The following is a 12846-nucleotide window of genomic DNA, read 5'->3' on the forward strand; positions in this document are numbered from 1 at the left end:
TATTACATTTTCTTATGCACAATATTAGCCTTTGCGCCGTTTTGTGCTATCTTCCTCACTCATTCGGAAAATTTGAAAACAGAGACCTCAGTAAACGTCAAATCTGCTGTAGGAGAGAGCAAGACAGCATTAACCCTCTAATACCCAAAGTTTTGATTTTGATCTAAATATCATTTTTCGTCATCTAAAATTGATTTAAACATGTTTTGGAAGATGATTCTTTTTAATTCTCGATTTTGCCAATTTCGGTTTTTGATTTTTCTAATTTTTATTTTCAAACATCCCCATATTTTTATATTTTTCCTGGAAGCCTATTTTTTTATTCTTAATCACTTAACCTAATTTACACAGCTCTTTTGTCCACTAGGGCACTACGAGCAATTCCGATTGGACACTGTACTTACACTTTTGTACAGCGCCTACATGTATTCTATTCTAATTTAACTATATCGAACTGGTGCCTTGTGCTGCTTCAACTTTTCTACCCTGTCCACGGTAGAATGATGAGCACGATGGTGCTGATGTATTGGCTGCTGTTCCTTTTCCAGTCCAATTGGGGGTCGTCTATTATGAGTTGCGGTTCGCCGATATCCAAATTCCGGGTCCGTTAGAGCTATATGCTCCGAAGAGGGTCAGGTGTCAGCTGCTCTTGGGGGAAAGAGCAACTGACGAAAAATTGCATGTGCCGGGGCTGGGATCGAATCCATGACCATCCGCTTATGAAGCGAACGTGTGGACCACTACGCCACGGGCCCCGACTGGAAGCCTATTTGGGTGGCGGATTTTTTGGGACGAAAACATTTTGAGATTTTACGATTATTGTTGAAATATTTAAATTTTTATTTTTTTTCACTGAAAATTTTGTTTTCCGTGTAATTTTAAGGAAAATAATTTTAGAGTGTATTCGACTCCCTTAAACTATTTTACTATGATAGAATGATTTGGGAAAATTTTTAAATATGTTAATTGTAGCTATTCAATACTAAATAATCAGTGACATCTGAAAAGTGACTAAAACATCAATTTTTCAATAATTTTTTAAAAATGTAAATACGGTTTAAAAGACACCAAAAACCGTTTTGAGATATACAGAACAGTCCTAAATATCAGCCAAAAATATAAAAATTTTGATTGCCCACTAAACTAAAATTACAAAAATACTCAAACTATACCCCGTCTAAAGGCTGGGTTGGGTATTAGGGCCGATTTCTTCACCTCGGCTTAACCGGTAAGCCAGGCTTACCCATATAGTTAAACCAGGTTTAACGCTTAAGCCAGGGTGAAGAAATCGCCCCTTAGAGGGTTAAAGGGTGGAGAGGCTAATGAGCGCTTGCACACTGACGTCATCATGGTCTCCTTCTCTTTATTTCCTTCGGCGTCGGTCCAAGCCATCCTTGCCCTAAAAAAAAATGAGGGCAATGTTTACAAATCGTATCAGAATTCGTTGAGGTTAGGTTTCAGCTGCAAGCCTCTATTGGATCTGAATACCTCTCTCTCTCATTTTATAGACATACAAATGGTACATGAATAAGATCTCAGTGTGTCGCGTGCGAATACGGGTGTCAAAATCTCTCTTGCGTCGTGTTTTTCCTCATGCTGAAGTAACCGAAGTTTTGAAGAATGTAGGCTGATGGGAGTTCAAATTGCGTCACTTAGAAGATTTCAGTGAGGAAAATATGCGAATTTTGAGCTGATAGCTCAGTTGCGGCTCAGTGGGAACAGGCTGTAGCATTTTCAAAAGAACACGTTTTCCTAGTGAGATAGCTGTTGTGAATGTGTTTAATGATCGTTTAGTGAAAAGTTTGCTAAACGAATATCTTTCAATATAAGCAATTTGTGCCAAAATAGTGCCAAGGAAGAAATATAACTACATGTGATCGAGTGGCAGCTGAGCAACGCAAGGATGTGCAATGCATATTGAGAGGCCGTTTCTTCAACTGCTGCATCATTAATGAACGGTTTAGAGAGCATGGCATGCGTTATGAAGATGGTGTTGCTAGCGCTTTATTTGGGAAAATAAGTTTGACTGTTCAAAAGAAAAGGACATCCGGTCCTATTTTGAATTGATGATATAGGTGAGTTTGTTTTGATTTGAATTGTGTTGTTGTCTATACCACAATCACAATTGATCTATCGATTTCTTTTGGGATATTTTCTATATTACATATACACTTCCATTATACATATGTATTTATGTACTTGAGGAAGGGATCGCACTACTTTTTGTCTCGCTTCGGAGAGCAAGTAATGGCGCTTGAGCTTAGGATTTCAAGCCTGGACTTTATTAAATTCCCTTGTCTCATTCTAGGAAGAAGAGCTTCGACGGAGTGACATTAACTTTCTTAGCAAAGTCACTCCTAACGTATTTACTGTACATTTATAAAGAGATCGAAAAAAGAATGTTAAATTCTGTGAGATATGATGCGTGGGATATCACAGAGGTTTACATCACATATTGTGTAAAAATCATGAAATATCATGTGAATTTCCATTATATGTCATGTAAATCAGCATGACTCTGAGTGTTTATGACATATAACAAAACTTTGCATGATATATCATGTAAACCATCATAACACTAAGTTTACATGACTGAAATGAAGTTCACATGACGTGTAAACCTCATTATTTCTATCTGTGTACTGCATTCTGTACTGAGCGATTGGTACGAGATGTTCCGTTCTTTAGTTTTATTATGCTAATGTCGCTGCACAGTATGCCTGTCCGCATCAATCCTTGTATTGCATCTCCGATGTACTGCTAGCAGTGATAATGACAAGAAAAATGATAGAAGTGTTCGATTCTATCATTTTCCAGGGTTCTTTCAATGAATGGCTGTACAGGGGATAGACAAAATGATCGGGACAGGCAAAATTTTCCCTTCTCAAAAAAATTTCAAATAGCTGTAACTTTTCGAAAAGTGCATCAAATATACTCAAATTTTCACTGTAAGTTGATCAACTAGTTGTGTATCAGTGGACAAAATTTGGCAAAGATCGGACTATTCTGCACGAAGTTATAAAGATTATAGAAAAAGGTAGAATTCTCCGATAGCCAACTTTGAGCTGTTATATCTCCGGATTCAATGAACCGAAAGTATTGATATTTTGACCATTTATGACTTATATAATGAGCTTTGAAAAACTTTTGACACAACTTAAAATTTTTAACACGGAAGAAGATTATAACGATTAGATATTTTTTCTAATAAAACACCAAATTTTCTCAAATTTCAACATCGTTTCTAAATTCAAGATGCTAATTGTAGTTCATTTAAATTCCCTCTGATTGTCTTGAATACAGATATGTTTTGAAAGAAAGTAACAACATAGGAGGCAATTCATTGAAAAAGTAATGGGATGCATATTAAAAATAGACCAATTTACTAAAAAATCATAAAATTAATGAAATTGCTATAACTTTTTCTCTTGTTAATAATTTAAAGTTGAGTGAAACGTTTTTCAGAGCTCATTATATAAGTCATAAATGGACAAAATTTCATTGCATTCGGTTCATTGAATCCGGAGATATAACAGCTCAAAGTTGGCTATCGCATAATTCTACCTTTTTCTGAAATGCTTATAACTTCGTGCACAATAGCCCGATGTTTTCCAAATTGTATCCACTTATACACAACTAGTTGATCGACTTACAGTGAAAATTTGAGAATATTTGATGCACTTCTCGAAAAGTTACAGCTAATTGGACATTTTTTGAAAAGTTAAAATTTTGCCTGTCCCGATCATTTTGTCTATCCCCTGTATATGTGTAGACTAGACTAGACTCGTCATGAAAAAGGTACATAAATTATAATTGCATATACCTCATCTGCATAAAAAGAGGTTCCAGTGTAATTGAGGTACTACCCTATCAGCTATTTACCTATACGGCCTTTTAGGCAGCACCTACATGCAGTCCTTAATAACAATCCAATAGCTCGTTGTGGTATGTTTGGTCAGTAATTTTATACATACCTGTACAAGCCAAAATAAGCTATTTAAAATACCAGGATAATCATCTAACACATTGGTTTGGTATAATACCAGGCTTTGGTATCCCGTGGTAATGTGGGAGTTATTTATTCCTGCTCGGCACAGGGGGGTTTGGTGTATCACACACACTCTTTTAGCCTGTTACGCCTGTCTGAATTAAGATAGTTTTTAAGTAAATATATAATGATTTTAATGTGTGTCACTTACTAAGTATTATATTGCAATTGAGCTCGAATTCCATTTAGGATACTTTTTCAAATTTAGGATATTTAGGGTGCCTGACCAGTCCTGGCTCTACCTAAGGAAAACTAATTTTTACAAAAATAAGAATATTGACAAATGTCATCGGTGTGTCGAATGAATGATGAGTTTCCATGCTTTACAGGAAATACATAGAAACGGAGTCAAAACTACTTTTGGTATGCCAATGATAGGAACCCTGTACCAGTTGTGGACACATTTCCAAATTTCGGCTCCAATTCGCACTATTTGCATGCGAAAAAAATTTTGTGCTCCTCCAATTTTTCCAAGTCAAATCTTCGAGTGAACAAACTAAATATCAAGAAAAGAGTTTTGCTGATTTTCCTTTGTCAGGACGCCTATCACAGGTTTTCCGGATTTGTTGATCATCTATATGAGGGAAGTTCCTGTTTTTTTTTTCAAGTCCTAAAAGCTGATGTCGGAAGAATGTCAACGCAGCGAAGTCTGAGGAACAAACGGGAAATATTCACTGGAGAAAGTTACATTAAAGGATCATCATCATCACATTTGGTTTGACCTGGGAGTTTGTGGATACTTGGTAAGATTCGTTGCTAGCACGAATGAACGAGAAACGAGAAAAATAAGTAAGTTCTGGAGCAACATTTGAAAAGGGCCCAAGAGGTCTTGTGTCTTTTTTCTAAAATGCTCCGTAGGGCATAACAGCAGCCCGCCCACGCAAATGAACACCGCTATCCGAAAGATCGATGTTTGCTCTATCTGATAACGGTCTTAGTTTTTGTGAATAAGTTGAGGGGGCTCAGGAGCGACGTGTGAAGTTATTGTTTACCAATGCTTGTATGCCCTTTTCAAATGTTGCTCCAGAGTTATGAGGGAAAACTATGATATGATGCTTTTTTGATATTATAAAACATTTGGTATAAAACAACTATTTTTTGGAGTGGAGGGAAATAAGAGCAGTCAGTCGAAACATAATGGTTGGAAAGAGTGGAGATGCCAACTTCTTATTATAACTTTTATGTGGAGAATGACAGATCCTTCTTTTTCACATTCATTGGGGCATCCTCCAATGCGATGGCTTGCACTATATATAATTGTATGATCTTGGTTGTATAATTATCATTATCAATGTGATCAAATCACATTGGATGGACAGCCCATTGCTATCGGGCTACCATCATCTTCATCATCACTTCGCTCTATTTGCATGCATTTCTTATAGGATAAGCAATAACTGGTACACTATGGCAAAATAGCGTGCAAGTTAGCCGATATTTTAGGGATTTTTTTTTATTTTTATTAATATTTAAGCAATTTTTGAAGTTTAAATAAGTGCAACAATTATTTTTTAACGTGATCTTTTGTTCACAAAATGTTTTTTGTTGATTTGCATCGTTTAAGGTTGAAAATCAACTATGACCAATTTACTGGTACATAACTGGTGCACTGGGAGCTAGAATTTTGAGGTAAAACGCTGTCTAACAGTCATCCCGAGCAGGAGAAAATAGCTGAAGAATACTTATCAGGTATGGGAAACCGAATACTCACCCTGCATAATTGAACAATAGCTCAAGCAGTCCTCAACACCGAACCAATAACTCGTTGAGGTGCTCTACTAATACCTTTTTTATTTCTTTTTTTCTTTTTTTGTGGCTCTACGTCCGCACTGGGACTTGGTCTGCATCACTTCAACTTAGTGTTCTTTGAGCACTTCCACAGTTATTAATTGAAGGGCTTTCTTTCCCTGCCATTGCATGTTATTTTCAAAACCATACCAACCGATCAATACCTTGTTCAGGTAGGTATGATACCTGACTTAGTTATGCTGCAGTTATGTATGAGTTATTCATTCCTGCTTGGGATTCAATGACACTTCTTGCAATAAGACACGTCACCATGACATCTCAGAGATGTTTCCTATTTTCAATATGCACCGTGCAGTGTACCCAGCTATGTTACTTCTAACAGCTCTAAAATTATGCAATACAGTGATAGACATTCGTTTAGCCGAGGCTAAAAAATTTTCAAAAAAATGTCAGGAAACTCATACAAAAGATGTTATGATAAAACTTTTTTATCGTAGTGATAGTATATCTAGTACTGTTTTATAAAAATGTGATACATCATACTTACATATACACTGAAACAAAAACGAGGGTAAAAACCCTTCAAATGTTATTTTTTGCCTAGACATTCGTTTAGCCGAATTGAACATTTTTTAGAATTCCATAATAAAAAACTAACAAATTTCGAAAAATATCCAATAAAGTCATTTTGTATGGTGACCTGCATTATAGATCGACTTGTAAATCATGAATTAGTTCGTTTTTGGAAGCGTTGCCATATTAATTTTGCATACATCTCATATAAATATGTCATATTATTGTAAATGTTTCCAAATTGAGATTTGATGTAGTTATTTTTATCGGAAGTGTTTCAAAAGAATGCAATGAAAGTTTCATGACCAAAGCAGGTTGAAAATTTACGAAAAACAATGTTTTTAACAGAAAAATATAACGCAAACCATCAAAAAATCATGTATTTAAGTATTGTTTTGATGAAATATTATGGTTTCACTTGCATAAATCACAGCGTTTACTACTAATACGTCTTTTAATAGCTCCCAATACCTTGCAGACTGTATTCTGGCTGAAATAACATACATTGGACGACTCATATTTTGAGAAATGGCACTGAAAGTATTCAAATTTCTAGCATAAACTACTTGTTTCATAATTTAGACATTCTTTTCAAATAAATCATGTTAAAAATGAATGTAATTCACAACTAATACTCATCTATAATAGATTTCTCCAGATTGAATGAAATAAGCCAATTGTTTGACCATATCTTGCATTTTTGTATGAACATCTGCTTTTAAATAAACAGGGTACAACAATTCCTACACTACTTGCAGTTCTTTCACTTAGTAGTCTTCTAACTCATTTATTAATGCTAGTATCAAACAGGTATAATCCACAGGCATTAGGGCACGTCTTTATTTCAATGCAGAACTATTTATTTTAGCTTTTATGAATCCCATTTTAAAGTTTAAACAACCAAAAACTAGTATACTTAATTTTTTCATGACATTTTATGTAATAATTTGAACAGTTCTAACAATAATTCTGTGCCATATTTTCAAAACTGCCAATCTAGCTTACGTTTGAGTGTTTACAGAAATAATTTTTCTTGAATAAATTTGTTATCGTCGCTTCTCGTTATCGGGACATTTTTTTATAACATTTCTCTGAATTTCACAAATAAATAAACTTTTAAGGTCAATTATCTTGATAACACGTCATAAACTAAATGCCTTGAAGTATATCCTCGAAATATATTCACGAAATTGCAAAAAAAAACTATTGAAAACCAATTTTTCATTTACCTCGGCTAAACGAATGTCTAGGCAAAAACTGACATTTGAAGGGTTTTTACCCTCGTTTTTGTTTCAGTGTATATGTAAGTGTGATGTATCACATTTTTATGAAACAGTACTAGATATACTATCACTACGATAAAAAAGTTTTATCATAAAATCTTTTGTATGGGTTTCCTGACACTCTTTTTGGTCTCGGCTAAACGAATGTCTATCACTGTATGGGTATATTTGGTACGAGGTTGATATAAGGAGTCCAAAAATGGTGACTATAATGGTGGTCCAAAATTCCAGATGGCGGCTCGATATTTAAGATAGAGTTTAAGGTTTAAAAATCAGAAGCCAGATAAACGATATGATTTCTGGTGCCATGAAATGGATTTTTGTTGAACGAATGAAAGTTGGGTTTTGTTGAAATGAAATAGGGTTCCTAAGGCACCAGAAAGGCACTATCACCGCTAGATGTATTATTAAGGGTTTTTTAGAATATCTCGGCTTGGGCAAACTAGTGTCGACCTCAAGACCTGATATAAAATTGTTCACAAGAAAAAAAAATCCCTTAATAATCCACATGGCACTCACAGTCCCTTTCGTGCCTTCCAAATAACCTTTCAATAAAACTCAAGTGACATGTTGATAAATGTCACACTTTTATCCATTCAATGAAGTTATTTTCATGACATGACACCTGACAGCGACACCTGAAATTTTGTATTTAGTGTATGACATACATGGAATGATAAGATTCAATTCAGACTTTGGCAAAAATACAAAATGGAAGCTGTTTTCTAAATTCACTCAATTACGGAACTCCGGAGACGACGATCCAAAACGCAATCATACTTCTCCATCTTGGATTTTCTGGAAAAAAGGTACAATATAACAGATTCATTTTTTGCACGGGTAGTATTTTTGCTACAACTTGGTCAGTTTTCAACCAATTCAGATGAAATTTTGTACACTGGTAGACGCAGTTAACCGTGTGCCGATCCTGCATTTTTAGATAGCAGTGATGTGTTAGAACATTGGTCAATATAGAGCATAGATAATGGAAAGACAATGATTGATTGATTGATTTTTCTTTATTTGAGATGAAAGCCTCCCCCTTGGAGAGACAATGATGATGCATTCGCTCGCCCACTGTGACCTGTTCGACTTCGTGTACATGTTGGTTGAAGGAAAGCTGTTACCATGGTTCACTTCTATTCTTTTCTGTTGTCCAGTATAGTGTATTTGGTTAACCATATCTGATTCTAACACAATGTTGTTAGCACATTAACACTTATCAATGGAAATATGATCAACATTCGTAAATTGTTTGGCAGATACGAGGATACATTATGCCATAGGAAATTAAGAAGGGTCACACTACGTAAAGATTCGAAACCGACGGGAATCGAACACAGACATCCTCATCCACAATCTTGCTGAAAGCCCTCGCGTTTGCCGTTTTGTTATTTAGGTCCATGCCAAAGTAACATTTCGATGACCATTAAGTCTTGTAGAGGTTTTCAGAACCGAAATCTTTTACATTTTATTTTGGTTTTATGCTGATTCTCCTAAATTCGTCTTGTATATTGGACTGAAAATGCTACTTGGGTGGAATATCATTGTTTGTTTTATATGCGGCTTGATGTCGGACATTATTATAACTATCTGCAGTTTAGTTTCAGTTCACTCCAAATGAACTTATGTGTGGTAGACTGATGTAACAGACACTAGGACTTAACAGAATAGGATGTTTTCAATGCATTCCACCTGACTACGTTCTGTTTGCCATCCCAACAATTAACCTACTCTTGATTAGAACAAACACACCCGCTCTAGATCGTACGATAGTCACCCTCAACTATCTTTACTGCCTCTCGGACTAATCCAATTGAAAACTGTTTTCACAATCGCACTGCCCGTTTTACGATCCCACTTGGTTTTAATTCCCATTCGGTAAACGCCAAGAAGAGAGATCTAATTAAACGACGACGACGATGGTTCGCTAAATCACCTTTGGCCAAACGGGTTTGTTTCCATCCGTAAGCATTTGTAACCGGTAGAACAACGAACGATGACAACGACGACGTCGACGATGGACTGGATAGCACCGATGATGAGGATGATGACGACGATGACAACGACGACGATGGTGACAGCAGCGGTAACATCAACTACTAAACTATATGGACTGCTGCACCGGGCCGGCGATAACCGACGACGACGACGACGACGACGACAGAGAGACCGCAAAGAGTAAAACAATCGTTCCCGCTCGACTCACGGCTGGCTAAAGACTATATTCTGATGTAGCATGGAAATTATAGCTGACCACGAACCACCAGCATGGAGAAGTTCTAGTTTTCCAGTTCCTACAGGGGGGATGGAAATGGTGTGTACACCGGGTATTTCTAGCGAAAATAGTTTCATTCGCATCGCGCTCTCGTGCTGTGCGAATAAAACTATCTGGTAAAACGTTTTGTACAACCTAAAGTCATGAAGTAGTTCGGGTTAGTGTTACATCTAAACTGGCACTTTTCAGCGCTAAAGCTCTATCTGTAGATTACTTATAGATTCTTGATGACGCTTTCGATTTTTAACCAACTCAGGGAAAAATAATTGAGTAAAGTGCAGATGAAAAGGGGACGTCAATAGTACCTCGAAGTCTGAAGGTAGGGTCTTAAAAAGGTAAAACCTTTCATCCTTGAGCGGTTTACTGATATGGACCTATACCCAGTCATGAGTGAAATTGATGCGATATGATACTCACATTCATTCTCAGTAGTGGTGCCATTGACGCTACTCCCAGTTACTCAATGAGTAACTAGCTCATCAGAAATTCCTCCGAATAAAAAGCATTTTCCCCAGATATTTTTAAAGAAAATTCTTTAGGCGATTTATTTTAGAAGTTCAGTAAATGATTTCCTTAGAAAATCTTCCGAAGTTTCTTTCAAAAATTCATTCGGATTCTTAGAGAGAATCTTCCAGGGCTTCATGAAGAACATCGTCATTCCTTCAGAAATTGTTCCAGAGATTTCTTTAGAACATCTTCTATACATTTCTTCCAAAAATGCGCTGAGGATATTTTCAGAAATTTCTCCAAAAAATCATTCGTAAAATTATTCAAGGATTCTCTCAAAAATTCTTGCATAAAATTTTTACGCCAATTCATTAGGGTTTCCACCAGTTATGCCCTTAAAATTTTCTTCAAAAATTTCACCAGGAATTCGTTTATGAAGTTTTCTATTAATTTTTCTTACACTTCTGCAGGTTTCCTTTTATTTTTTTCAGAAGTTTCATACAGCTAAAAATTGCTGTGGAAGACCAAATTCAGGTATGCAAAATCCAATACTTACAAACTGAATAGAGTATTTAAAAGTCGTGCGTAAGAGGTTTTAATACCAAAAATAATACATTGGATGTTTCTAACGATTATCTGGTGAAGGCGAATAATAACACCCAGGTTTCGAAATACAAGTAGCGACTTTTCAATGATTGAATAATACTTTAAGCATTCGTCAATACAAATCCAAGTACTAGTTGAGGTTCGTTCTGTCGGAGATTTAATACCTGCACAATATGTACCAAAATAAACCTTGAACACTGACTCTGTTATTGTGCAGTTATGGTGCAGTTATTCGTTTCTGATCGGGTAGGGTGGTTCATTTCCGCATTCAGAAGTTCTTTCGAAGATTGTTTCAGAACTTCTTCCAGCCAGAAATGGACGAACGGTGTAGTGTCTTCCAAATCCTCCAAAGATTTCATCAGGAATTTCTCCATGAATTCCATTTGATATATCCACAAGAATGTCTCCAAAAAATATTTGAGGGACTCATACACAGAAAATCCATCAAGAATTTCTTGAAGGAGTTTGATATGATAGCTTTTAGAGATTCTATCAGGAATTCCTTTCCTGCAAATATTATTCAGGAACTCCGCTAGTGTTTTTCTTTATGTTTCTGCAGATATTCCTTCCGCATTTCGACTAAGAATACTTCAAACTTCTTATCCAGAAATGTTACCTAGAAATTTTTACAGCAACTTCATTGGAAATTTCTCAAGAGATTTTTTGAATTCCTCCATGGCTTGCTAAAAAAAATGCCTTCAGGAATTAGTGCTAAAATTCCTACAAAGGATCTGTTTAAAATTACTCCGTGAGAAATATACCCTGGGATTCCTTCATAGATTTTTTCAGCAGTCCTTCCAGAAATTTACTGAAGGATTTCTCAATTTATAAAAGTATTCCTTAAAGATGTTTAGAAAGAATGCCTCAAAGTTCACCAGAAGATACCTGAAGAGAATCCAAGACGAAATTCTTGATAATTTTAAGATATTTCTAAATTAATCTTAAAAAGAATCCACCTTGAGTGGATTCCTGAAGGAAATTCCCAGAAGAGTTTCCAGTGAAACTTCTGGAGAAATTTTGAAAATAGTTTTTGAAAAACCCCTGGACAAATTTTTTAAGAAATTTTTTTAAGTAGTTATTTCAGGCAATTTCTGTAGTACGGAATTGTTTAGGCGATTTCCACCGGAAACACTTTTTATTTCTTAAGCAATCCTTGGAAGAACTGCTGGAGATACCTAAGGAGAAATGCATAGAAAAATTTTGAGTATTTATAATACATTTTCTTTTAAGAAATATCAATTAAAAATCATCCAGAAATTCCTTCAGGAAAGACTTCTTACGGATGTCCTTTGAAACTTTTTTTAGAGAATCTGCCATGAATATCTTCAGACATTCCTCTCGAAATTTCACTTGAATTCCTCTAGAAAAACTTCCACGGGTTTCCCTAAAAAATCTGAAATTCGTATGAAAATTCATTCACGGATTTTTTTATACAATTTTCTACAGACTTTTTAAGGAATTCTTCAAAAGTTTCTCTCAGAAATTACTCCAGTTATTCATTTTTTAAGTCTTAACTTGTTTCAGAAACACCTCTTACGTTTGTTTTTAAATTATTGAAGGGAATTATTAAAGCAGTTTCTTCAAGGCTTCCTTTTGATATCACCTTATGAATTTCTCTAGAAATTTCTCCAGGAGTTCCGTAAGATAAGTTTCTATAGATTTTTTCCGATAGTTCAACAGGAATTACTTTAAAAATTCTTCTAAGATTTAGTTTAAAACATCAACGGAAAGTTCCTTCAAAAATTTCTACAGGGATTCCTTTAGAATTTTTTTCAAAGATTTATTGATAAGCTCTTCCAGTGGCTTCTTCAAAAAAAAAAAAAATATCCAGAGAATCCTTCGGAAATTCGTTTAGGTTTTGG

General features: G+C 35.4%; 1 protein-coding gene across 7 annotated transcripts in view; it reads right to left on the minus strand.

The window, feature by feature from the left end:
- Window positions 1-12846, minus strand: part of LOC109416814 (apoptosis-resistant E3 ubiquitin protein ligase 1) — a 118847-nt gene that overhangs the window by 34249 nt on the left and 71752 nt on the right. Inside the window, exon 1 of one of the 7 annotated variants that reach the window (XM_019690881.3) lies at window positions 9593-9949. The exons of the other annotated variants lie outside the window; for them this stretch is intronic. Coding sequence (XP_019546426.3) covers window positions 9593-9749 — 157 coding nt within the window. The 5' untranslated portion in view covers window positions 9750-9949. Of the gene's footprint in view, window positions 1-9592; window positions 9950-12846 lie in introns of those variants that run through there. 7 annotated transcript variants of the gene reach the window in all.

Source organism: Aedes albopictus, chromosome 2 (genome assembly GCF_035046485.1).
Source record: "Aedes albopictus strain Foshan chromosome 2, AalbF5, whole genome shotgun sequence".
NCBI lineage: Eukaryota > Metazoa > Arthropoda > Insecta > Diptera > Culicidae > Aedes > Aedes albopictus.